Here is a 25,209-nt window from a genome sequence, read left to right as displayed (position 1 = left end):
TTTGGGCCAGTGATGGATTTACAGTGAAACCAGTTTGGCTAGTGATAGGTTTACAGTGAAACCGGTTGGGCCAGTGATGGATTTACAGTGAAACTAGTTTGGCTAGTGATAGGTTTATAGTGAAACCAGTTGGGATAGTGATGGATTTACAGTGAAACCATTTGGGCCAGTGATGTATTTACAGTGAAACCAGTTGGGCCTGTGATGGATTTACAGTGAAACCAGTTGAGCCAGTGGTGGATTTACAGTGAAACCAGTTGAGCCAGTGATGAATTTACAGTGAAACCAGTTGAGGCAGTGAAGGGCTTACAGTGAAACGTTGGGCCAGCGATGGATTTACATTGAAACCAGTTGGGCCAGTGATGGATTTACAGTGAAACCAGTCGTCCCAGTGATGGATTTATAGTGAAAGAAGTTGGGCCAGTCATTAGCTTACACTGATACCAGTTGTGCCAGTGAAGGATTTACAGTGAAACCAGTTGGGCCAGTGATGGATTTACAGTGAAACCAGTCGTCCCAGTGATGGATTTATAGTGAAAGAAGTTGGGCCAGTCATTAGCTTACACTGATACCAGTTGTGCCAGTGAAGGATTTACAGTGAAACCAGTTGGGCCAGTGATGGATTTACAGTGAAACTAGTTTAGCCGATGATGGATTTACAGTGAAACTGGTTGGGCCAGTCATGGGCTTACATTGAAACCAGTTGAGCCAGTGATATATTTACAGTGAAAACAGTTGAGCCAGTGATGGATTTACAGTGAAATCAGTTGGGCCAGTGATGGATTTGCAGTGTAACCAGTTTGGCCAGTGATGGATTACAGTGAAAACAGTGGGCCAGTTATGGATTTATAGTGAAAACAGTTTGGCCAGTGAACGAGTTAACACTGAAACCAGCTGAATCTGTGATTTTTGTCCTTTAATTATCTCTGCATAGTAATTATCTGCTATGGAATTCAACTATGGGAACTAAGTTGGACATAAGCAATAAAAATGTTCAATAAAGTGATGAGAAAACAGCTGTTGCAACATTATCAGTTCAGACTTTATACATTCAGATAAAAAATTATATGGAGGCATTGGAGAGGATGCAATAAAGATTAAATGCATGGGACTATGTACGTTCAGATTGTGAGACTGTGGCCTTTGATAAAGATTTTGGAAGGGTTTGATAGAAAAGGTTATGAGCGGTTACTGGGTTATGGGGATAAGGTGAAAGTGAGGGCTTAAGTGGGTCAGTGCAGACTTGATGGGCCGAATTACCTCCTTCTGCACTATATGTTCTATGTTCAATGATAGGGTAGACAGCGAGAAGATATTCTTGAGCGGAGACCAGAGTTCACATATAAATAAAAGTCACTCACAAATCCAATGAAGTATTCAGGAAATATTTTTTACCCCAAGAGTGGTTAGAATGTGGAACCGATGAGGTGGTTCAGGTGAATATCATTGATATTTTAAGATGAAGCAAGATAAGTCGTAAAGGAGGACGGAGCACATGGCTTTGTTGATGGAGTCAGTTGAATTGGGGTGAGAGGGGGTTCATGTGGACCCTAGCTCTTGGGTTGAATTTCCTATTTCTAAAGAGTAAATTTGGCATACGTCAGTAATATAGACAGGCAGTCAAACCCCTCTACATCAGTGCTGGGCAACCTCGGCTAGTGAGTGGGCCGCATGAGGGGCCCTCCTTCATCTCAGTGGGCCATGCAATTGAAATCGCACCTGTTCACTAACCATGGCCCCATGAATAAGATGAAACACATTTATTACATACCAAACATATCACAACGAGTTATAGAAAGTACTTCATCATTTATATATCAATGAAATTATCAACTTCAAAATGGCAAATACAAAATAATATTTCCATTGGGCACAGAGGGAGGGCACAGGCCTGACAGTCAATGTCATGAGCAATGAGTGTGCAGCTCACGTTCCTTGCCCTGGCTTTACATCTGTGTCACTTCAGCCTTCTTGGCAGGAAAAAAACTACATCAACAGAAATCAGCGGAATGTGGCAACCCTGTACAGGGGCAAAGGTCAACCAGGTGTCTCGTGGGCCGCACTCAGAACCAGATGAGCCCCATGGCCCACAGGCTGCTGAACACAGCACTACATTATTATTCATGAAGGCCAGCCTTCTTAACCTGGCCCCTCGCCTGAGCTGTGGTGATCCTCAGGTTAAAAGGGTAAAGCAGCCTCTGGTCATTTAGGATGGTGGTAACTTTACCTTACTTTACTTGCCTCAATTAGTAAAATATCTCTGCTTACTACCCCATCTTGTGAAACACTGCTGGCTGGTTTAATCAGCTGCTACAATTGGAGTCAAGAGGCATCTTGATCAGCACAGAATGGGAAGAAGATTGATGACCCAGTTTCTCCAGATATGATCGTTTTAAAAGCCAAGTTAAACAAAAGTGACGGCCTTGCTTTGTGAGGTAAGACATTTAAGGGAACAGATTTGATGTATTTAACTTAAATTTCAAGGACTTGACATGCACAAGGAACAGGAATTTCCAGGGTGGGATTTTCGCAACTCCCCCCCCCCCCCCCACGGTGTGTTTTGTAACGGCTGAGGTGGCCACCATTTCCAGTCCTCCCGATGTCAATGGGATTTTCCCATTGTTTTCACCCTACACCGCTTGAAAATTTCATCCCTGCCCTGAATCAGATTTGGGATTTGTCACAAGGATCAAATCCCTTCCTTCCTCCCCAAAATCAAACACCGGTGTGTGTGTGTGTGTGTGTGTGTGTGGGGGGGGGGGGGGGGGGGGGGGGGGGGGGAAGGGGGGGGTCATCACTTATCCAAACTCAGGGTCACCTCTCATGGATACATTGTTTTCTCAGGTAGGTGAGAAGGTTCAATTCAGGATCAACGTTTTTCTCCACAACCTGTAGTCAAGGAAACAAAAACAGAAAGGAAGTTCAGCCACCGGCCAGCTTGTTTTGAGAGGTTAGACGTTTCTCCTTTAGTCCCTTCGTTCATGACTGTGTGGCCCATTCACCATTTCAGGGAGATCAGGCTGCGAGCCAACTAGTCAAAGTGGCAGCAGCTCCGTTTGGGTGCAGGGGTCACAGCTCCTTCAGTTTCGGCAGCTTTCCCCACCCCAACCTTGTTTGTTTCAGTCGCAGAGCACACTGGGCTCCAAAGATATATAATTCTGTCATGGATTAAACTTCCTACAATGCCCAAGCGAAGAGCAAATTGGAAACATGACCAGGGGCTAGAGCGATTCGAGGACCCACCACCATCAACCCTGAAGCATCCCCAAACCAGTGGCCTCCACCACCTGACTTGGACCTTTGGTGTTGCCCCCCCATGATCGCTTGGATCACCTTATACCTTATAGAGTCATAGAAACCCTACAGTGCAGAAGGAGGCCTTTCAGCCCATCGGCTCTGCGCCGACCCTCTGAAAGACCACCCTACCTAGGTCCACTCCCCTGCCTTATCCCCATAGCTGCACTTAACCTGCACATCTTTGGACACCAAGGGGCAATTTAGCATGGCCAATCCATCCAACCTGCACATCTTTGGACTGTGGGAGGAAAGCAGAGGAAACCCACGCAGACACGGGGAGAAAGTGCAAACTCCACACAGTCATGCGAGGTCTGAATTTACCCGGGTCCCTGGCGCTGGGAGACAGCAGTGCTAACCACTGTGCCACGGTGCAGCTCTAAATATACCTAACAGCAGTCGGGGAGTCCCTCCACCATAAGGACTACAGCCATTTAAGGATACAGCTCACCATCATCAACTGGGAAGCGGGAAGTAAATACTCACCTTGCCAGTGGTGGCCCCATCTCAAGGACAAATTAAAAATAACTGCTTGAATATTTTCATGACATGCTTTTTTAATGGAGGAAAGTGCCTGGGTTTTGAATGCGTTCGTTGCCTCCACATGTGACACAAGTGTGAAGAACTAACTTCTTCTCAAGTTTTAAATCCCCCATGTTTAAAAATCCCTTTAAAACCATCTTCCTACCGTCTAGCTGATTGTGCTCCCTACACTTCCAATTGGAAGTAAGATTTGCACAATAAAAGTGCCAGACTTTGATCATCTCCAATATTTTTTTAAATATAAATTTAGCGTACCCAATTCATTTTTCATTTCATTTCATTTTTTCCAATTAAGGGGCAATTTAACGTGTTCAATCCACCTACACTGCACATCTTTGGGCAGTGGGGGCGAAACCCACGCAAACATGGGGAGAATGTGTAAACTCCACACGGACAGTGACCCAGAGCCGGGATCGAACCTGGAACCTCGGCGCCGTGAGACTGCAGTGCTAACCCACTGCGCCACCGTGCTGCCCGATCATCTCCAATATAAGAGATTCCTGCCAGCTCCCCTTGACATTCAATGGCATTATTATCACTGAATCCCGCACTATCAACATCTTGGGAGTCTTCATTGACCAGAAACTCAACTGGACCTGCCACATCAATGCCATGGCTTCTGGAGCAGGCTCGAGGCTGTGTATCCTGTGGACAGGCACTCAGTTCCTGACTCCCCAAAACTTCTCCATCAACAAGGTTGTGGTGGTATGATTAGCATAGCTGCCTGCCATTGGTGCAGAACACCGGCTTACCATTGGCCCTGGTCGGTCATGTGCCTCTCAACCGATTGGTTGAGACCAGTCATGTGACAGCTCCCCGATTGGTTGAGAGGCTGAGTTTTTAAAAATAAATTTAGAGTACCCAATTATTTTTTCCAATTAAGGGGCAATTTAGCGTGGCCAATCTACCTATCCTGCATATCTTTGGGTTGTGGGGGTGAAACCCACGCAGACACGGGGAGAATGTGCAAACTCCACACGGACAGTGAACCAGGGCCGGCATTCGAACCCGGGTCCTCAGCGCCGTAGGCAGCAATGCTAACCACTGCGCCACCGTGCTGCCCAGAGAGGCTGAGTTAACCCGCCTCCAGGGCGGGGTATAAATACCCAGTACTCCCGGTGGTCGTCCATTTACTGTAATCGACCGCAGGGCTAACATCTAGCTGATTAAAGCCATACTTTTGTACAGCAACTCATCTCGCGTTCAATTGATGGTACATCAAAGGTGCAAGTCAGAAAATGGGCCAGGGAGGCTGCCATTTGTCATACATCCTGAGGTGCCGTTGATGATGGAGATGAGCTTAGTTCTTGAAATGTTGCAGTCCATGTGATGAAGGTGCTCCCACAGTGTCAGGTAGGGAGTTCTGGGACTCTAATCCAGTGAGAATGAAGAAGATATGGTGACATATTTCCAGGTCAGGATGGTGTTCAGCTTGGGAGCAAAACTAGGAGAGCTGACTGATGGTGATTCAACCCGAGGATCACCACAGCTCAGGCGAATGGCAAGGTCGACAAGGCGGGGCCTTCATGAATAACCTCAGCCGGGACGGCATTAGAGATAGGCAGAAAATGTTGGTGTTGCCAATGAAGCCCGCATCCTTGAAAGAATAAGGAAAAAAGCAGCCTTGGTGAGTTGCTGCACTGTACCTCGTAGCTAATGCTGCAGGAATTTTTAGTTAACTGTTAAATTAAAGGAAAACAAACTGGGCTTTAGAGAGAAATTAACCCTTAAAACTCCCTCACTCCCAAAACTCCCGGTTTCACACATGGCGCACCTCAAAGAAGGAAAAGAGGTAGGGGGGGCAATACAGTTGAAGGAGCGAATTCCAGAGATTTGGGCCTCTTCAGCTGAGGGCATGGCTGCGGGCAATGATGGAGCAGCTAACATCAGGGATGGGCATGTAGTCGGAATTTTCAGAAGACTTTTGGTAAGATCCCACACATGTGGTTAATAAACAAAGTTAGAGCACATGGGATTGGGGGTAATGTCGTGGTTTGGATTGAAAATTGGTTAACGGACAGACAATCGAGAATAGGAATGAACAGATCATGCTCAGCATGGCTGGCGGTCACTAGTGGGGTACCACAGGGAACAATGCTGGGCCCACAACCTACATCAATTTGAAAATGGGAACCAAATGGAATATTTCCAAAATTTGCTGATGACACAAAACAAGGTGGGAATGTAATTTGTGAGGATGATGCAAGGAGGCTTCAATGGGATTTGGACAGGCTAAGTGAGTGGGCAAGAACATGACAGAATGGAATATAGTGTGAATACGTGTAAAGTCATCCACTTTGGTAGAGGAAACAGAAACATAGAGGATTTATTAAATGGTGGTAGATTGGAAAGCGTTGATGTTTAGGCGTCACTAAAAGCTAACAGCAAGGATGTAGGAAGGCAAATGTTATGTTGGCCTCCATCGCAAAGGGATTTGAGTAGAGGGTTAAAGATATCTTGCTGCAATTGGAAAGAGCCTTGGTGAGAGCAGACCTGGAGGATTGTGTATAGTTTTGTTCTCCTTAACTAAGGAAGGGTTTACTTGCGATAGAAGGGATGCAATGGAGGTTGACCAAACTAATCCCTGAGATAGTGGGATTGTCCTATGAGGGGAGATTGAGGAAACTGAGCCAGTGTTCTCTACAGTTTGAAAGAATGAGAAGTGACCTCATTGCAACTTACAGTATTCATGCAGAAAGGGTAGATATAGATAGGATGATTCCCCTGGGCTGGTGAGTCTAGCATCAGGGGATACAGTCCCAGAATAAGGGGTAGGCTATTTACGACTGATGTGAGGCAAAATGCCTTCACGCAGAGGGTGGCGAAGCAGAATTCCTGACTTCAAAGGGCTGTGGAAGCTCAGTCATTGAGCATGTGCAAGACAGAAACTGCTAGATTTCTGGATACCAATGACATCAAACGATAGTGGAGGAAACTGGCATTGTGATAAACGGCCCCGCAGCAAGTTACTCATCAACACCACCTTCCAAACCAGTAAACTCTACCACATAGAAGGACAAGGGCAGCAAACACATGGCAACACCGCCTGCAAGTTCACACACCATCCTGACTTGGAACTATATCACCGTTCCCTTACGCTGGGTTGAACTCCTGGAAGTCTCTCCCTAACATTGCTGTGGGTGGAGCAGTTTGGGAACACAGCTCACCACCACCTTCTCAAGGGCAATAAGGGATGGGCAATAAATGCAGGCCTAGCCAGCGATACGCAGGCCCCACAAATGAATTTAATACATTGAATGACGAAGAAGGCTCGATGGGCCGAATGGCCTACTCCTGCTCCCATGTTCCTATGTTCCAATGTTAAGAGGCCAAAGTTAATGGAGCGCAGATACCTCTGAGGGTTGTGGGGGTGAAGGACATTACAGACATGGTGGGGGAGGGGGGGGGGGGGGGGGGAGTGTGGTGAGGACATTGAGGGATTTGAAGGCAAGGATGAGAATTTTAAAATAAAGGCATTGCTGGAGGAGAAGCCAATGTAGGACCATGTTTGCTGCAGGATAGTCACCCTGGCTCATACCTTGTGTCCATTGACAAAGAAAAGGAGCTCATCACTTCCCTCCATTGTGGAGCTTCCCTCAACACCGCTCTCAATCTCTGAGCTGTTAGAAAATAAGACCAAAAAGCGGTTAGACAACATCCAGTGCAGCCCGCCGGAATTGTGAGCATAACTACCACAAAAAACTAGTATTTACATAACACCTTTGACCCGCTAAACACCCCACAGCACTTCAATGAAGCATTATGGAACAAAGTTTGAAGTTGAGTGGACATTCAAACAGATGACCAAAAGCTTAAGCTTCTACAAATTAGTTGTCAGAAGTATCTCAAAGGAGGAAGGAGAGAAATAAAGAGGCAGAGAACTTTAGGCAGGAGATTCTGTGGCTTTGTGCCCAGGAAATTGAAGGCACCAGTGACAATGTTAGAGAGATTAAAATTGTGACAGCCCAATAGGCCCCAATTGAATAAATGTAGATCTATCTGAGGGCTGTGAGGCTGGAGGAGATGATAGAGGTCAGGATGGGTGAGGCCATGTAGGGATTTGAAAGCAAGTATGTATTACAATTCCATACCAGACCCTGATATTATATTTTATTAAAAAGACTTCACTCCAGGAGTTATTGCACAAAGAAAATAGGGATATGGTATTTCAAAACAAAACTTTATTGTTAATACAGTGTTCAAATCTTTAACCTAACACCTGAAAATAGCTTACAAATGTCCCTTAAACAATAATACTAAATACAGTAAATCAAATACCTTTAATCACCATCTCTATTCCCAATTAAACAACAAGAAAAAAAGACATGCAGCTCTCAATCCAACCTACACCCCAATGACACACTATTGCTTTCTAGAACAGATTTGGCTCCTGTTAGAACCCCTGCAGATTCTGGCTGGATATCTTCAAAAAGCTGTTACAACCGGTTTGTTTCAGTATCGCGCTTGTCCTCAGTCAAGTCTGCACGGCTTTAAATACCGTTCGCTTATTTTCTTAACTACCCTACTGCAAGAGCAAAAGACTTTACTTGTGGTCTGAAGGGTAGCCAGATCAGAACTCAACTCAAACCCTTTCTCAAAATGTCTGAATACCTTAGCTCCACCCGGCAATGACATCATCTCTCCAGGCTGAAAACACAGTAACTCCCCAGGGACTCCCCCTGAACAAACAACTGTGCAATAGCCCCGGCTTTTACAATGGTCAATTTCACATCTAGGTCCTAAAAGCTTTCTGGTCTTGCAAAACAAGGTTCTTTTAAAACCATGGCTGCTGTAGTCAAACACACGATAACCAAGGCTGTTAACCCTTAAATTGCCAAATGATTATAAATCCAATATATCTAAAATCCTGCATTCGTCACAGATGACAATTTTAAAAATTGAGGTTTTGCTCGACCGGGAACCAATTGTAGATCTTCAAGCACAGGGGTGAGAGATAACGTTTCACCCCTTTCCATGTATCACACATCCTCGAGTGTGTTATCAGAGAATGAACAATACAAATCTGAATCAAGGAAAGCAGTTAAAAAAGATAATTCTTTGCAGAGAGAACAAACAACAGGAGAGTTAGGACATGGAAAAATAATGGGAAAATTGATTTTTTTTATGATCAGAAAATGCATAAAAGCAAAGAATGTGGTTGATGTGTTTTGCTGATCAGGGAGATGGGATAGAAGTGACTGGAAGTTGGAATGGGAGGAGGCTGTGAAGACCAGTGAAGAAGGTCCCAGACTCTTTTGTGATGATTTTGTGCAAAATGCAACTTTATTACACAGTAAAACACACAACATAAAATCAATTAAATCTACAGTTAACTATAGTAAGAGCTCGCTACAAGTTATTAAAATTTACCCAGTTCCAAACTCTCTATTTTCCTCACCTCAGAGTTAAACCCATCCAAACAACATCCCATTGGAACTGAAGAATCAAGATTGAGGGCTGATGTTTGAGGGTAAATTAACATCTAATAATATTCTTTATTGTCACCAATAGACTTACATTAACACTGCAATGAGGTTACTGTGAAAATCCCCTAGTCGCCACACTCCGGCACCTGTTCGGTTACACTGAGGGAGAATTCCGAATGTCCAATTCACCTAACAGTATGTCTTTCGGGACCTGTGGGAGAAAACCGGAGCACCCGGAGGGAACCCATGCAGACACAGGGAGAACGCACAGACTCTGCACAGACAGTGACCCAAGCCGGGAATCGAACCTGGGATCCTGGCGCGGTGAAGCAACAGTGCTAACCACTACACCCCACAAGGGTCTGGGGCAATTATCCCAACAAGCATTGGGCAATACCTCCCCCCACACAATAATAATTATCTAATAATAATCTTTTATTTCATTGGGGCAAACCCTCCCCTCCTCCCCCCCCCCCCCCCCCCCCCCCCCCCCCACAAGCCACCAGGGCAACCCAAGGTGGCACTGCTTGTTTGACACTGCCAGGATGGCACTGCTCAGTTGGCATTGCCGGGAGCAGTGCCAAGGCATGTCTCTCTCATCTGGGGACCATACTTACCATTGCAACCTGCGTGTTCCCCTTGACCATAAGACATAATACCAGAATTAGGCCTCTCAGCTCAAGTCTGCTCTGCCATTCAATCATGGCTGACAGTTTTCTCATCCCCATTCTCCTGCCTTCTCCCCATAACCCCTGATTCCCTTATTAATCAAGAACCTATCGATCTCTGCCTTAAACACACTCAATGATTTGGCCTCCTCAACCTTCTGCAGCAAAGAGTTTCAGAGATTCACCAACCTCTGGCTGAAGAAATTCCTCCTCATCTCTGTTTCAAAGGATCTTCCCTTGAGTCTGAGGGGTCCTCTGGTTCTAGTTTTTCCTACACGTGGAAACATTCTCTCCACGTCTACTCTATCCAGGCCTCGCAGTATCCTGGAAGTTTCAAGCTCTTCATTCCAGAGATCATTCTTGTGAACGTCCTCTGGACTCTTTCCAAGGCCAGCACATCCTTCCTTAGATACGGGGCCCAAAGCTGCTCACAATACTCCAAATTGCGTCTGCTCAGAGCCTTATACAGCCTCAGAAGTACATCCCTAGACTCGTATTCCAGCCCTCTCGACCTGAATGCGAACATTGCATTTGCCTTCCTAACTGATGACTGAACCTGCACGTTAACCTTAAGAGAATCGTGAACAAGGACTCCTTTCAAAGTGCACAACCTGACACTTCTCCGCATTGGATTCCACCTGCCACTTCATTGCCCACTCTCCTAGCCTGTCCAAGTCCTTCTGTAGCCCGCCTGCTTCCTCAATAGACCTCTACAGACCTTTGTATCATCGGCAAACTTAGCAACAGTGCCTTCAGTTCCTTCTTCCAGATCATTAATGTATATTGTGAAAAGTTGTGGTCCCAGCACCGACTCCTGTGGCACACCGCTATCAACGGTTGCCATCCTGAAAAAGACCCGTTTATCCACACTCTCTGCCTTCTGCCATTCAGTCAATCCTCTATCCATGCCAGGATCTTGCCATTAACACCATGGGCTCTTAACTTATTTAACAGTCTCCTATGTGGCAAAGGTCTCCTGGAAATCTAAATAAATCACATCTTCTGGTTCTCCTTTGTCGAACTTCCTTGTTACCTCCTCAAAGAACTCTAACAGATTTGGCAGACATGAACTCCCATTGACAGAGCCGTGCTGACTCAGTCCTATTTCATCATACACTTTCAAGTACTCCGTGATCTCATCTTTAATAACAGACTCTAAAATCTTACCAATGTCAGGCTAACTGGCCTATAATTTTCCGTCTTCTGCCTCCCTCCCTTCTTAAACAGTGGTGTTACATTAGCCACCTTCCAGTCCTCTGGGACCCTTCCTGCCTCCAGTGATTCCCGAAAGATCACCACCAATGCCTCCACAATTTCCTCAGCTATCTCTTTTAGAACCCTGGGGTGTAGTCCATCCAGTCCAGGTGACTTATCCACCTTCAGACCTTTCAGTTTCCCTAGAACCTTCTTAGTGATGCCCACTACACTCACCTCTGCTCCCTGATTCTCCTGGAGCTCTGGTATCCCACTGGTGTCTTCCCGGCAAAGACTGGTGCAAAGTAACTCTTCAGTTCCTCTGCCACGGAAGAGATCCCAATGGTTGAGAAATATGAAACCCTCCCTCCTACACCACCAGTTTAGCCGCGTGTTTAGCTGCACCATCCTCCTATTCCTAGCCTCACTGGCACATGGCGCAGTGAGTAATCCTGAGATTGCAACCCAAGAGTTACTGCCTAACTCCCTGAACCGCTTTTGATGCAGGACATCAGCACTCTTCCTGCCTGTGTTGTTAGTACCTATTTACTAACAGCCCTCTGGATGTTCACCCTCCCCTTTCAGGATGTCCTGTGTTCGTTCAGAGACATCTTTGACCCTGGCACCAGGAATGGCAACATACTATCCTGGAGTCTCTTTCATGTCCACAGAAGCGCCTATCTGTGCCCCTTACTATAGAGTCCCCTATAACTATCACTCTCCTGCACTTTGCCCTCCCCTGCTGAGCAACAGAGCCAGTTGTGGTGCTATCCCTCTCAACAGTATCCAAAATAGTATACCTGTTGGAGAGGGGGTTAGCCACAGAAGATTCCTGCACTGACTGCCTGCCGTTTCTAGCAGTTACCTATCTGTCTGCCTGCACCTTGGTGTGACAACGTCTCTATGACTACTATCTATGACGCTTTCCGATGCCTGCCTGCTCCTAAGTGTATCCAACTGCTGCTCCAACCAAACCACGCGGTCTGTGAGGAGCTTCCATTGATTCCACTTCCTGCAGACAAAGTCGACCGGAACGCTGGAAGCGTCCCGGATCTCCCACATCTCACAGTTAGAGCATTGCATCCTGCTGAGTGACATTTATCCACCAGTTAATTCATTCAAAATAAATACTTAAATTGTTATTAGATTAAGTTACAATTAACTATATGGCCCTGATGCTCAATTTTTACTGTAAAATTAAATGCTAAATGCTAATCTCTGCCCTCAGGTTTAGTTCCTCCTCTACCTAGTTAATTCTTTAATTAAGATTTTCAATGTTATATTTTTTTTTTCAAATTTAACAGATTCCCTACCAGCCAATCAGGTCACAGCTTTACTGAGATGTCACTTCAGTTTTTTCCCCCACATAAATTAATACAGTATTAAAATCACTTACCTTCCCGGGATGCTCTCTGGATCTCTCCCTGCAGATTACCAGTTACAAAGCCAGAAGAATGAAATAAAAATGAAAGGGAAAAAGCCACTCTGCACTATCCTCCCACTCTGCACCGAATTACCACACTGCTCCAAATTACCAAATTTCAACCCTCACTCGGGCTCTCTCACTCACTCAGGCTGTCTCTCCTTCACGTGCGCAATTCTTACTGAGTGTGCATTTTATGCCTCTCTCTTTACATAGAACCCAGCTAACCTGAAATAATTCAGACTAGTTAAGCTTCAAACAGAAGAATGAAAATTACACCTTTGCTACTAATCAGGCTTCAGACGATTGACAGATAACTGTCATTCAGCAATTCCAGGTTAAAGTCCAACAGGTTTGTTTCAAACACTAGCTTTCGGAGCACTGCTCCTTCCTCAGGTGAATGTGCGCAGAGCTTACTGAGTGTGTGCTTAACGCCTCTCTCTTATATAGAACCCAGCCTAACTGAGATGTCTCACATGAGTTTTGCTTCAAACAGAAGAATACAATTTACAATGGATAAATGCAAATTACTGCGGATGCTGGAATCTGAAACCAAAGAGAAAATGCTGGAAAACCTCAGCAGGTCTGGCAGCATCTGTGGGGAGAGAAAAGAACTAACGTTTCGAATCCAGATGACCCTTTGTCTGAAAAGAGCTAACGTTTCGAGTCCAGGTGACCCTTTGTCTGGACTCAAAACGTTAGCACTTTTCTCTCCCTACAGATGCAACCAGATCTGTTGAGATTTTCCAGCATTTTCTCTTCAATGCAATTTATACCTTGCTTTTTGTCAATAGTTGTTGTAAACCTCGCCGGCATGAGGGGGGCTTACCTTGGAATACATATAAATTTATTTAAACATAATTAAACGCAGTCCTGCCTTTATGGGCGGGAACGTTGTGTCACTGGCGAGGGATGGGGAAAATTTCAGAACGAGATCTCGCCGCCGAGTTTCTTGTTCCCTTGATCCCGTGGGATTTCCCACTGACGTTGTCAATGTGGTTGAATGGAAGATCCCCCCCCCCCCCCACTTTGCAAGTAGTCCAATTTTATTTACTTATAAAGCTTTTATGATCTATTTTATGTTCCTCCGTAGTTTATTCTAATTTTCTATTTCCCCACCCCCCTTTTTATCATAGTCTTGCCAGCCCTTTGCTGGTTTCTGAAGCATTCTGAATCCTCAGGCTACTTCCAGTCTTTGCCACATTATAAACCTCTTCTTTTAATCTCAAACTATCCTTGATATCCTTCACAAGCAATGGATTAATCTTTCTCGCTGAACTTTTGTTAATCAATGAAATGTACTGTTGTTGAACTTTTTGAACTGTTTCTTTAACTACTTCCCACTGTTCTCTACCACCACATCTTTAACTTAACTCGGGGCTGGTTTAGCATAGTGGGCTAAACAGCTGACTTGCAATGCAGAACGATGCCAGCAGCGCGGGTTCAATTCCCATACTGGCCTCCCCGAACAGGCGACGGAATGTGGCAACTAGGGGCTTTTCACAGTAACTTCATTGAAGCCTACTTGTGACAATATATAATTATTAACTTGATTGACCTGGTCAAGCTTAGCAAGCTCTCCCCCAACATACCGGAGTAATTGGCTTTGTGTTTCACCCCCCCCCCCCCCTCCCCAAGGGGCTTGAACCTGCTTTTAAAATCCCTATACCCTGGAATACAAACTCTTTGGGTGTACAGGGGGTGGAGCTTCCTCAGAATTGGGGGGTTCCCGCACAGGATATAAACCCTGGCCTGGGAGCAGGTTGGAGAAGAAGACCCTGAGGGGTGGGTGGAGAGTGAGAGAGTATTGTATTGTGGAGTAGTAGAATAAATCTAGTTGTATCCCATCTGTCTGGCTACATGTGTCGTTCTTACCTTCGACCTCAACACTTTGTTTAGTTTGGAGATGCTCGTTTGGGACTGGAGTATGTTGTTTTCAAACTTAATATGGGACCCAATTGCACTGAGATTTTCATGTGGATCTTTTACTACAATATTACTATTTAACCCTGCAGTTATAACCTGCAAATACCTTGCAGAGTAGGAACAATTAACTTCCCCGTGAACCTTGTGGAATATGAGAATTAGGGGGTGGAGGACCTCTAAATATAATAGTTATTGTAAATAAACCAAGTTTAAGGCAGCACAGTAGCATGGTGGTAAGCACAATTGCTTCACAGCTCCAGGGTCTCAGGTTCGATTTCCGGCTTGGGTCACTGTCTGTGCGGAGTCTGCACGTTCTCCCCGTGTCTGCGTGGGTTTCCTCCGGGTGCTCCGGTTTCCTCCCACAGTCCAAATATGTGCAGATTAGGTGAATTGGCCGTGATAAATTGCCCTTCGTGTCCAAAATTGCCCTTAGTGTTGGGTGGGGTTACTGGGTTACGGGGATAGGGTGGGGGTGTGGGCTTGGGTAGGGTGCTCTTTCCAAGAGCCGGTGCAGATTCGATGGGCCGAATGGCCTCCGTCTGCACTGTAAATTCTATGAAGGTTCTTTGAACTACTTGGTGTGGACGCCTTCATGGTCTTATAAAACTGGCAACGAGGGTCTAACTGGATAGCTATCAATGTGCTACACCATTGGATAAGCCACCTCCCTGTCCCTGTTGGATAACAAAACCAAAAAGAAAATTCTGGAAAGTCTCAGCCGGCCTGGCAGCATCTGTAAGGTGAGAAAAGAGCTAACACTTCGAGTCCAGGTGACCCTTTGTCAAAACTAAAAGACAGAGAAAGTGGGAAATATTTATACTGTGGGGTGAGGGAATGCAAGATGAATCATAGCCACAGAAACCAAGAGAAAATATGAGCTAATGGTCACAGAAACCAAGGGGGAAAAGTGCTAACGACAGTCCCCAGAGCGAACAAAAGGTGTGAAAGGCCAAACAGCAGAAAAACTAACATCAGAGGGTAAACTGTGACGGATGACTTTCTGTGCCTTTGAGCTTTGACAAAGGGTCATTTGAACTCGAAACGTTAGCTCTTTTCTCTCCCTACAGATGCTGCCAGACCCGCCGAGATTTTCCAGCATTTCCTCTTTGGGTTTCAGATTCCAGCATCCGCAGTAATTTGTTTTACCCTGGATTGGATTGGATTTGTTTTATTGTCTCGTGTACCAAAGTACAGTGAAAAGTATTTTTCTGCAAGCGTTGCTGGCCTGCCTTGGTCTGCTTTACAAGCCAGCTATTTAGCCCACTGTGCTATACCAGCCCCTGCTGAACCAGGATCAGGTCTGTGCGCTGCCATGCTTGTGTGTTGACTGAGTTAGTGATGAGGGAGCATTTAAAAGCCACTCCCTCTTGTTAACGGCGAGACGCTGGGGTGTGTGTCTGGCAAATCAGGCGACAAGACAGCCAATAATGGCGAGAAGCTCGTGGGGGTTCATTTCCAGCACTAAGTGCTGTTAAATAAAGGCCACGATCTCGCCAATGCGGCCGTTGAGAAACACCCCACCATTCACGCCCAAAATGACACTTAGAAATGTTTCTGTTCAATCGCGCTCCCTGTCTCACTTGATTTTCACCCAGTTCCAGCAGTCCCTGTACTGATCCACATTTTAAATCCTTAACTTAAAATGTAGGTTTATCCATGACCTTGCTCTGCTGAACTCTTCCAGGCTTACACTTATTTCCTTCTGCGTTCTCCACTCTGCCTTCACATGCATATCTCCCTCGCTTTGCCCCACCAGAAATGCTCAGTTCTCAGAAATGAAATGAAAATCGCTTATTGTCACGAGTAGGCTTCAATGAAGTTACCGTGAAAAGCCCCTAGTCGCCACATTCCGGCGCCTGGTACAGGAATTGAACCATGCTGCTGGCCTGCTTGGTCTGCTTTAAAAGCCAGCGATTTAGCCCAGTGAGCTAAACCAGTCCCTAAAATGAAATGAAATGAAAATCGCTTATTGTCACGAGTAGGCTTCAATGAAGTTACCGTGAGAAGCCCCTAGTCGCCACATTCCGGCGCCTGTCCGGGGAGGCTGGTACGGGAATCAAACCCTGCTGCTGGCCTGCTTGGTCTGCTTTAGAAGCCAGCAATTTAGCTGAGTGAGCTAAATGGCACCTAATCCTTACTATGCGAAACTCCCTCCCTAATGTCTCTGATTCCTTTTATGTCCAGGACTCAAAATCTATCTTTCTGGACTGGTCTCCGGTCACCATTGCTAAATACGGCATGAATACGATGGGCCAAATGGTCTCCTTCTCTGTTACAAAGTGACAAGTCTATGTAAACAGCCCTCCCACAGTTCAGTCTTCCTTCGCCTTGAAACCCATTTGTAAAACTCCCCAGAATAGCTGGTGTACTAAAGAAGCCGGGTAAATTATTAACTTCCCTTTCGGGCATACTGTAATGAACAATTTCACTTGCCGAATTGCCTTAAATCTTTGGGATGAGTTGAAAATCTCCCTTGAACCATTCCACACTGAACACTCCCTGATCGGTTGTGTCGGAGAATTATCGAAATCACTGTAAGCCATTGAACACCTTAAGCCTGCTCTGGTATTCATTTAGATCAGCATAGATATCTACCTCGAGTCCGGATCCCTGCCTTTGCTCCCTATCCTTTGATCCTCTATTGAACTCGGCTTTGCAAACATCACTTGACCAGGTTAGAATCCTATTGGATAATGGGAGACCAGGGCTGGATTTTCTGGTACTCCAGCCGCGTGTTATTTGGCAGCACGTCATTCGCGAGTGCCGGGATTCTATACCCCCGCCGCTTGTCGTCGAGATTTCCCATTGCAGCTATCCCACACCATGGGGAAAGCCACGGCTGGAAAAGTGAATCGCAACGGCCCAAGAATTCTGGCCCAGATGTCCCATTCCCTCCAGAGGAAATCTTTTAGTTTTTAAGTTTATGACGCTGCCCAGAATGTTGAAATCTCTTGTTTGCTCACCTCAAAGTCACAATTTTGTTTCAGGACTGTAAACCTGGCTTCTTTAACCTCTCCATGCAATTCATTCTGGAGTCACCGTTACTGATCACTTTCGCTTCTCAGGGTTATTAGTCCCTGTGTTGTGATAAGAGGACCAGCATTTCCTGCAGAGCTGACAAGATTGGAATTCACACAGTGCTGCACGCAGGGGCATGACCTCTTGATTTCTAAGAAATATCTTTTGGCACGTGCGCAAGTGACTGAAAATCATCCTTTGGACTTGTTTAGACATTAATAAATACACATGGATGAATTGATTTTGCACCAGGGTCCAATAACACCTCTATCACGTTCATTCTTCCTGTTCAAGCAATACTGAGATGCAGCATTGACTTTCAAGCAAAGTCCTGATCGATTATTCAATAAACACTAAAGTTATAGAAACACAGGGCCCCCAGATCAAACCATTCTAAAGCAATCAGTAGAGAAGCAAAGCCTGCAACAACCTTTCCCAAGTGAATTTACTCACCTGTTTCTGGGACACGCATTCAAAAAAAAAAATCAGCTATTCTTTAATATTGGGTGATAACAATTTATAGATTATTTGCACAATGCCACATGCCACCTAGTCAGAGGTTAGCTATTGGTGTGTTATGGGTTTGTTTGAGTGTTTCAATGCTGAGATATTGAGATGAATTCACGTAAACATTTGCCGGGATTCTCCTTTCTGGGAACTAAGTCCCCACGCCGACGGGAAAACCGGCGCCAACCACTCCGGCATCAACAGCCCCTGAAAGTGAGGAATTCTCCGTATTTTCGGGGACGAGGTGGACACCAAAGTGGTTGGCGTTGCTCCAGCCGGTGCTGAAGGGCCGGCGCGAGTTTGCACATGCGCGGAACGGTCGGCGTATTTCTGCGCATACGCAGACTGGCTGGCGTATTTCCGCGCATGCACGGGTGTTCTCTTCTCCGCGACAGCCCCCGGGCAATATGGCGAAGCCTGCAGGGGCCAGGCACGGAGGAAAGAAGTCACCCCTGGAACAAGCCCGCCTGCGGATCGGTAGGCCCCGATCACGGGCCAGGACACCGTGGCCCCCCCCCCGGGGTCTGATCCCGCCGAGGACCAGTGTAGCCACCTGGGTTGGCCACTTCCCCACACAAAATGGAAGAACGCAAAGGTTGCAGGGAAAACTGGACAATTATAAAGAGACAGCAGTTTGCAGAAGTTCATGTGTATTCTGGCTGCAAAGAAAGCAGACAACACTGAAACCAGCAGTTTGCATATTAATGAAGCGATCCCCGAGAACAATGGATACAACGATTAGCTACAATTGGGACATTCTATGGCAGGTCAGACTTCCTGGCGCCAACGGGGTCTGAAACAAAAGGAAACAAACCAGTTAGGAAGAACCGCCCTGCGATCGAGGGACAGCCTCAGTATTGGGGGATTCGTACCAATCGATTGGGATGAGACCCAATCGATTGACAGTAGGATCGGGGTCCGCCCAAAAGGGCGCGTAGCCCCTGGGACCTATAAAAGTCAGGTCCCAAGTTTAGTTCGCTCTCTTAGCCGGCCCTCCCAGCAGAACGCCTTTGCAGCAGCTCTCTAAGAACTTGACCGTGAGAAGGAGAGGCCTGGCCAACAGCTACACCGACAAGTAAGTGTCCAACCAACACACGCTACGAGCATAGACACTCCTGACCCCTTAGCCTGTACCAACTGGGAAGCCTGCAGTCTTAGAACAGAACAAGAGGCCATTGTTCCCTGATCCAGTGGGTTCCCTTATCGAATATAAGTATTGGATTATAGTGGTAGGAATAGTTTAGTCCGCTAGCATTAGTTGCATGAGTATCGATTTATTGTGTAAATAATAAACGTGTTTGATTGAACCTTACTAACTGGTGTATTGAGTCATTGATCTGAACTTGAACTTGAACCTCGTGGTGGTATCATAAGGATACCTGGCGACTCTAGAGCTAAGGAATAAAACAGAGCCAATTGAGTGTAAAGCACACTCACCAGAATGAGCAACGCCGCCCCCACACACCTACCTGCCAAGTCCCGCCATGTGTGAGGTGAGTAATTCACGCCGGCAGGACTGGCCAAAACTGGACGGCTGCTCGGCTCATCGGGGCCCAGAGAATTGCCAGGGGCGGGCGCTGTCAACAGTCCCCGACCGGTGTGGTGGGAATCCTGCCGATGCCCGAAAAACGGTGCCGGAGAATAGAGCAGCCAATGTCACGGCGGTGGGGCAGGATTCGCGCCTCCCTGACCCGGCGGCTGGGTGGGGGGAGGGGTTGGAGAATCCTGGCCATGAGCTCTTTAGTATCCATTAATTATTTTCTAATCCCAGTCATTATCATGTATGGTGCTACTTCTCCATGCAGGCTGCTTCCAGAGTGTTCTCTCTGCGAGTAATTCCATGTGACTCTATACATCCTGCCACGGGCAGTTCCATTATCCAGTCACATATCACTGCCGAGCACCTTCATACAACGGCATGCAGGCACACAATGCAACAGTTATTCGCTAAGTGTTCTCAGTGCAGGATAATTTTTCCGAAAATTCAACTTGGTTTTCGCTATTAATTTGTTCCCTTAAATCAGAAATGGGGAAGGAAATGAGAGATTTTATTTTGAAATGTCTGGATTGGCAGTTTCCCTGTGCCTTTGATTCTAATCAATCTCCCTCAGAAATTTCATGACTCCATTTTTTTCAAATTCAATCCTCACATTATTCCCAAAGCTGCTGATAATGGTTACTGTTGACTGAAGAACCCCTTTCTTGCGCAGGCAGAGCACCAATTCTTCGATGCCTCCTCCTACCTCCCCTTGGAAAATGAACCAATTGCTGAACTTCTGTTCCTGGGTACACCAAGGGCCATAACATCCAAACTCCAGGGTGTCATACCTGGGGACACCCCAAAGATGCACTGGGATATCTCCCCACCTGGGTGCTCCCAGCTAAGGATTTCACGGCAATTGCCAGAGGTGCAAACTTCCAATGCCCTGCATTGGGAACGGACTAATAATGTGAGTTAAGTCGCAAACCTCAGATGGTCCTGACTGTCATACAGCAATAGTTCCCCAGAAAATGTTTGAATAATAATCTTTATTATTGTCACAAGTAGGCTGACAGCAACGACATAATGATGTTACTGAGCAAATCCCGTAGTCGCCACATTCCGGCCCCTGTTCGGGTAGACTGAGGGAGAATGCCCAATTCACCTAACATGTTTAACTAATTCACCTAACTAGTTTAGCTCACTGGGCTAAATCGCTGGCTTTTAAAGCAGACCAAGCAGGCCAGCAGCATGGTTCAGCCTCCCCGGACAGGCGCCGGAATGTGGCGACTAGGAGCTTATCACAGTAACTTCAGTTGAAGCCTACTCGTGACGATAAGCGATTTTCATTTTTCATGCACTTATTTTGAGACTTGTGGGAGGAAACCGGAGCACCCGGAGGAAACACATGCAGACATGGGAGAACGCGCAGACTCCAGACAAACAGTGACCCAATCCGGGAATCGAACCCGGGTCCCTGGCACTGTGAAGGTAACCACAGTGCTACCGTGCCACTTCTGGTTTCTGGTTAAATATTGTAGAAACCCACACTAACCCACCATGGGACGTCTCCCAGCACCCGAACCCCCAGGGCACTCGCCTGTACCCCAACCACACACACCCTTCGAACCATGGACTGTCTTCCACACTCGACTCCACCCTAACTACACCCCCATGGGACTCCACCTTAGCCCCCAACTACCATCAGGCCCCACCCAACCCTACCTGATCCCCTACTTGACTGCCCCAACGCCTTCTCCCGAATGTGTGACTCTGCCCCAATTGGCTTTCAGCCGCCAGCCCCTGAATGACCAACCACCAATATCCCCCGACAGGCTGACTCCCCCCTCATCCCCCCCTCCCCCATACTACATGGTCCTTGACTGGTGGACCTCCAGCCCTGGTCTTGCTGGCACCCTCTCATCCCACTACTGATCTCCTCAACCATCCCAACTGGCCAAACTCCCCCTATCCCCACCACTCACACCCCCCACAGGCCAACCCTCCCACCTCCTGCTGACAGGCCAAAGCCCTACCCCCACAACTGCCCATGACTAGTTGAATTCCCACCATACTGCCAGCCCTGTCACTGCCCCCCCTCCCCCTAGCCCATCACCATTCCATCCCCTACCCTCCTTCACTCATTTGAACTTGTCCGCCCCAATTCTGAACCACTTACCTGACAAATCTACATTGTCCCTGGTTTGAAAGTGGCAGGAACATTAGGCTCCCCTGATTTACAGCAGTGGGTGCTGTAAGACAGTGGACGCGCCCTTCTTGCCTCTAATCCATTGACACTCGACTGAAGATTTCAGGGACGCGCTGCCCTGCACAGTACAATCCTCAGACAGTAGAAAGGCAAGGAAGTTATGATGCGATATTTATGATTTGGCTTCAACTGGAATACTGTACCCAGTTCTGGGCACAAAGCTTTAAGAAAGATGTGTAGACATTAGATAGGCAGAGGTAAATATTACAAGCAGGGTTCCAAGGGGACTTCACTTAGTTGGGTAAATTGGAGAAGTTAGGTCTGTTTTCCTTCGAGAAGAGAAGGTTGAAGGTTGAGAGGAGGTTCAACTGAGGTTTACAAAATCTTGAAGGTGTGGTGTTCTTTGTGGTTCTAATCCGAGAATGGTTGGCGTAGCGTTCACAAAGACCACAACTAGCTTTTCTCTTGAACAAAGATATCAATGTATTTTTTCTAATTTGGATTCAACACTTACTTCTAATTAATACACAGTTGATAATTAACATATAATCTGTACTCATCTACTATTAATTTCTACACTAATACAATTACTATGATCTGCTCTCACTCACACTATCTTTCCTACAGTCTGTCTCCCCAACCTTCCTGTCACTTGTCATTGTAACTCAGCACTTTGCTCTCACGCCCACATGTCCACCATTGGCCTGCTGCAATGCTCCATTGGAGGAGCAGCATCTCATTCGCCGATGAGGCACGGTACAGCCCTCAGGACTCAACATTGAGTCCAACGACTTTAGACTATTCTCCTCCATCTTTAAACCCCTTTAAAAGACAAATCACATGCACTTATTGTCTCAATGCAACAACTTTACCTTCCTCCTCCCCCCCCCCCCCACCCCCACCCCCTCCCTCCCACACCTGTCTCATGTTACTTGAAGTTGCTACATATTGTTGCGATCTCTCCTAGCTACAGTTTAATATCCAACACATTTCTCCATCTCCTTAGTTCGGATGAAGAGTCAAACGGACTCTACACGTTAACTCTGGCCAGGATTTACCGACCAATATCTGCGCGGTTTTCGGTGGAGGAGGTGGCCCGCCAGCGGGATATTCCGGTCGCGCAGTTGTCAACGGGGTTTCCTCTCTTTCTCTCTCCCTACACATGCTGCCAGGCCTGATGAGTTTTCCCAATATTCTCCGTTCTTGTTACAGATTCCAGCACCGGCAGTATTTAGCTTATTCCAAAAAGCACTTTGGTTTTGCTGTTTTCAATAATTAACAAACATTTTGCCTCGGGGGGGGGGGGGGGGGGGTCCAATGATTCCTCGGTCAACTCCAGCAATGCTGAGTCACAGCATTGAGTTTCGTCCATATTCATTGTCACGTTGGTCAAAGATCACTGAAGCTACTGAAACACATAGCCCCACAGATAAATCTTTCAAATCCATACTGCGCAGAAGCAAAGCCTGCACCATCTAATGTGCCAGTGCTGTTGGGGAGGGTTCAATCTAAATTGGCAGGGAACCTTAGGGAAAATTCAGAGTGGAGAATATTAACTGATAAGTGATGTGTTATGTACTCTGGGATAACACAGGTTGCAACTGGATGTAGCTTTAACCAAATAAAACTCCAGACCTTGAAGTTAGTTCAACCTGGTTTATTGAACCAGTAGCAAAGTTAGCTATGAGTTCGACTCTCCGCTAACCTAAGTGTGGTTACTCTGTCTGACTGAACCAGACTAGCTCTTAGCCACGTGCTGGAGGTGTGATACTGTACATACACCCTGACTCACTCTGTAGATGTTCATCAGTAGAAAGAGGCAGAGTGTGGGTGCCTCGTGCCTTTTATAGTGAGATACCACCCCTGAGTGCCCTGCCTGCTCATTGGTCATGTCCTGTTCTCTGTGTTCATTAGCTGCCTGTCTGTCCTTCTCTGTGTTCATTATCTGCATGTCTGCATATCATGACAGATTCTACTTCAAAAGGTTTGGGATTGGCTGTGGCAGTTTCCATATGCTTTATATTCTAATCGACCTCCCTCTGAACCTTCACTTTCCCATTTCCTTAAGTTCAACAGTGCTGGACTTGTGAGTAAACCTCTAGTTCTTGGAATGAAAGGGAAGTGGCCACTTGGATAGGAAATTGCCTGAGTGACAGGAAACAGAGGGATGATTTTGCGTTCCATACCCGCCTTCAGCGAGAATGGAAACACGGGTAGAAAATCTTCTGGGAATCAAAAAATGAGATTATCTTCGGTGGTATCTCATTTCCCCAGTTTGCCACACCCCTCGCCAGGGACGTAACAAGGTTCGACCTCCCTCTGAACCTTCACTTCCCCATTTCCTTAAGTTCAACCTAAGCTGCTGAAGCTGGTGAGGGCTGTTGCTATCTGACGGGCTGGCAGAGGGCAAATTAATACATAAACAGCCCAACTGGCCCATGCTGATTATGTATGTGCAGCACATGGGCCTCCTCCTAGGCCTCTTCGTCTAATCCCTTCCATGTAACCTTCCAGTACTTTTTTTATATGTACGTTGATGGGATGTGGGCCTCGCCACCACCCATGTGAAAGCCACGCAATGATTTCAGGTGGTGCTAGTGAGTGGGATCCTGTAGATGAGAAATAGGAGTGGGCCAAGGACAGATTCTCAGGATACCCCGAGGCAACTGCTCAGCAGAGGGAAGAGATTAGGTAGGTATGGCTGGAGCCAGGCAACAGCAGCATCCAGTTGGTCGACAGTGGAGAAATCTTGGAGGTGGATGGTGTGGTCAATTGTCTCATAGGCTGCAGGCAAGCAGACAAGGATGAGAAGGAAAGGTTGCACAGAAATATAGAAGCATAGAAAATAGAAGCAGGAGGAGGCCATTCGGCCCTTTGAGACTGCTCCGCCATTCATTATGATCATGGCTGAACATCAAGGTCAATGCCCCGTCCCGCCTTCTCCCCATATCCCTTGATCCCTTTAGCCCCAAGAGCGATATCTAATTCCGTCTTGAAATGACACAATGTTTTGTCCTCAACTACTTTCTGCTGTGGTGAATTCCCCAGATTCTCTGTGTGAAGGCATTTCTCCTCACCTCAGTCCTAAAATATTTATCCCATATCCTCAAACTATGACCCCTTCTGGACTCCCCCACCATCGGGAACATTCTTTCTGAATCTACCCTGTCTAATCCTGCTAGAATTTTATAAATTGCCATGACATCCCGTCTCACTCTTCTAAACTCCAATAAATACAATCATAACTGATTTAGTCTCTCCTCATATGACAGTCCCGCCATCCCAGGAATCAGCCTGGTAAACCTTCGCTGCACTCCCTCCATAGCAAGAACATCCTTCCTCAGATAAGGACACAAAACTCCGCAAATACTCCAATACACCCTGCACTCATCCCTGGAGGATCTCGACAACCAGGACTCCTGCATCAGACTCCTATTTATTGATTACAGCTCCGCCTTCAACACCATAATCCCAGCCAAGCTCATATCAAAGCTCCAAAAGCTGGGACTTGGCTCCTCACT

General features: G+C 46.5%; 1 protein-coding gene across 1 annotated transcript in view; it reads right to left on the bottom strand.

The window, feature by feature from the left end:
- The window catches only part of xdh (xanthine dehydrogenase), a 155,412-nt gene that overhangs the window by 116,381 nt on the left and 13,822 nt on the right, over positions 1-25,209 (bottom strand). Inside the window, exons 2-3 of the mRNA XM_038799021.1 lie at positions 7,376-7,457; positions 2,832-2,889 (exon numbers count right to left, since the gene is read on the bottom strand). Coding sequence (XP_038654949.1) covers positions 2,832-2,889; positions 7,376-7,420 — 103 coding nt within the window. The 5' untranslated portion in view covers positions 7,421-7,457. The remainder of the gene's footprint in view (positions 1-2,831; positions 2,890-7,375; positions 7,458-25,209) is intronic.

The sequence above is a fragment of the Scyliorhinus canicula genome, chromosome 6, assembly GCF_902713615.1.
Source record: "Scyliorhinus canicula chromosome 6, sScyCan1.1, whole genome shotgun sequence".
In the NCBI taxonomy this organism is placed as follows: Eukaryota; Metazoa; Chordata; class Chondrichthyes; order Carcharhiniformes; family Scyliorhinidae; genus Scyliorhinus; species Scyliorhinus canicula.
The sequence above is the reverse complement of the archived record's forward strand: the minus strand, read 5'-3'. Positions and strand labels throughout refer to the sequence as shown.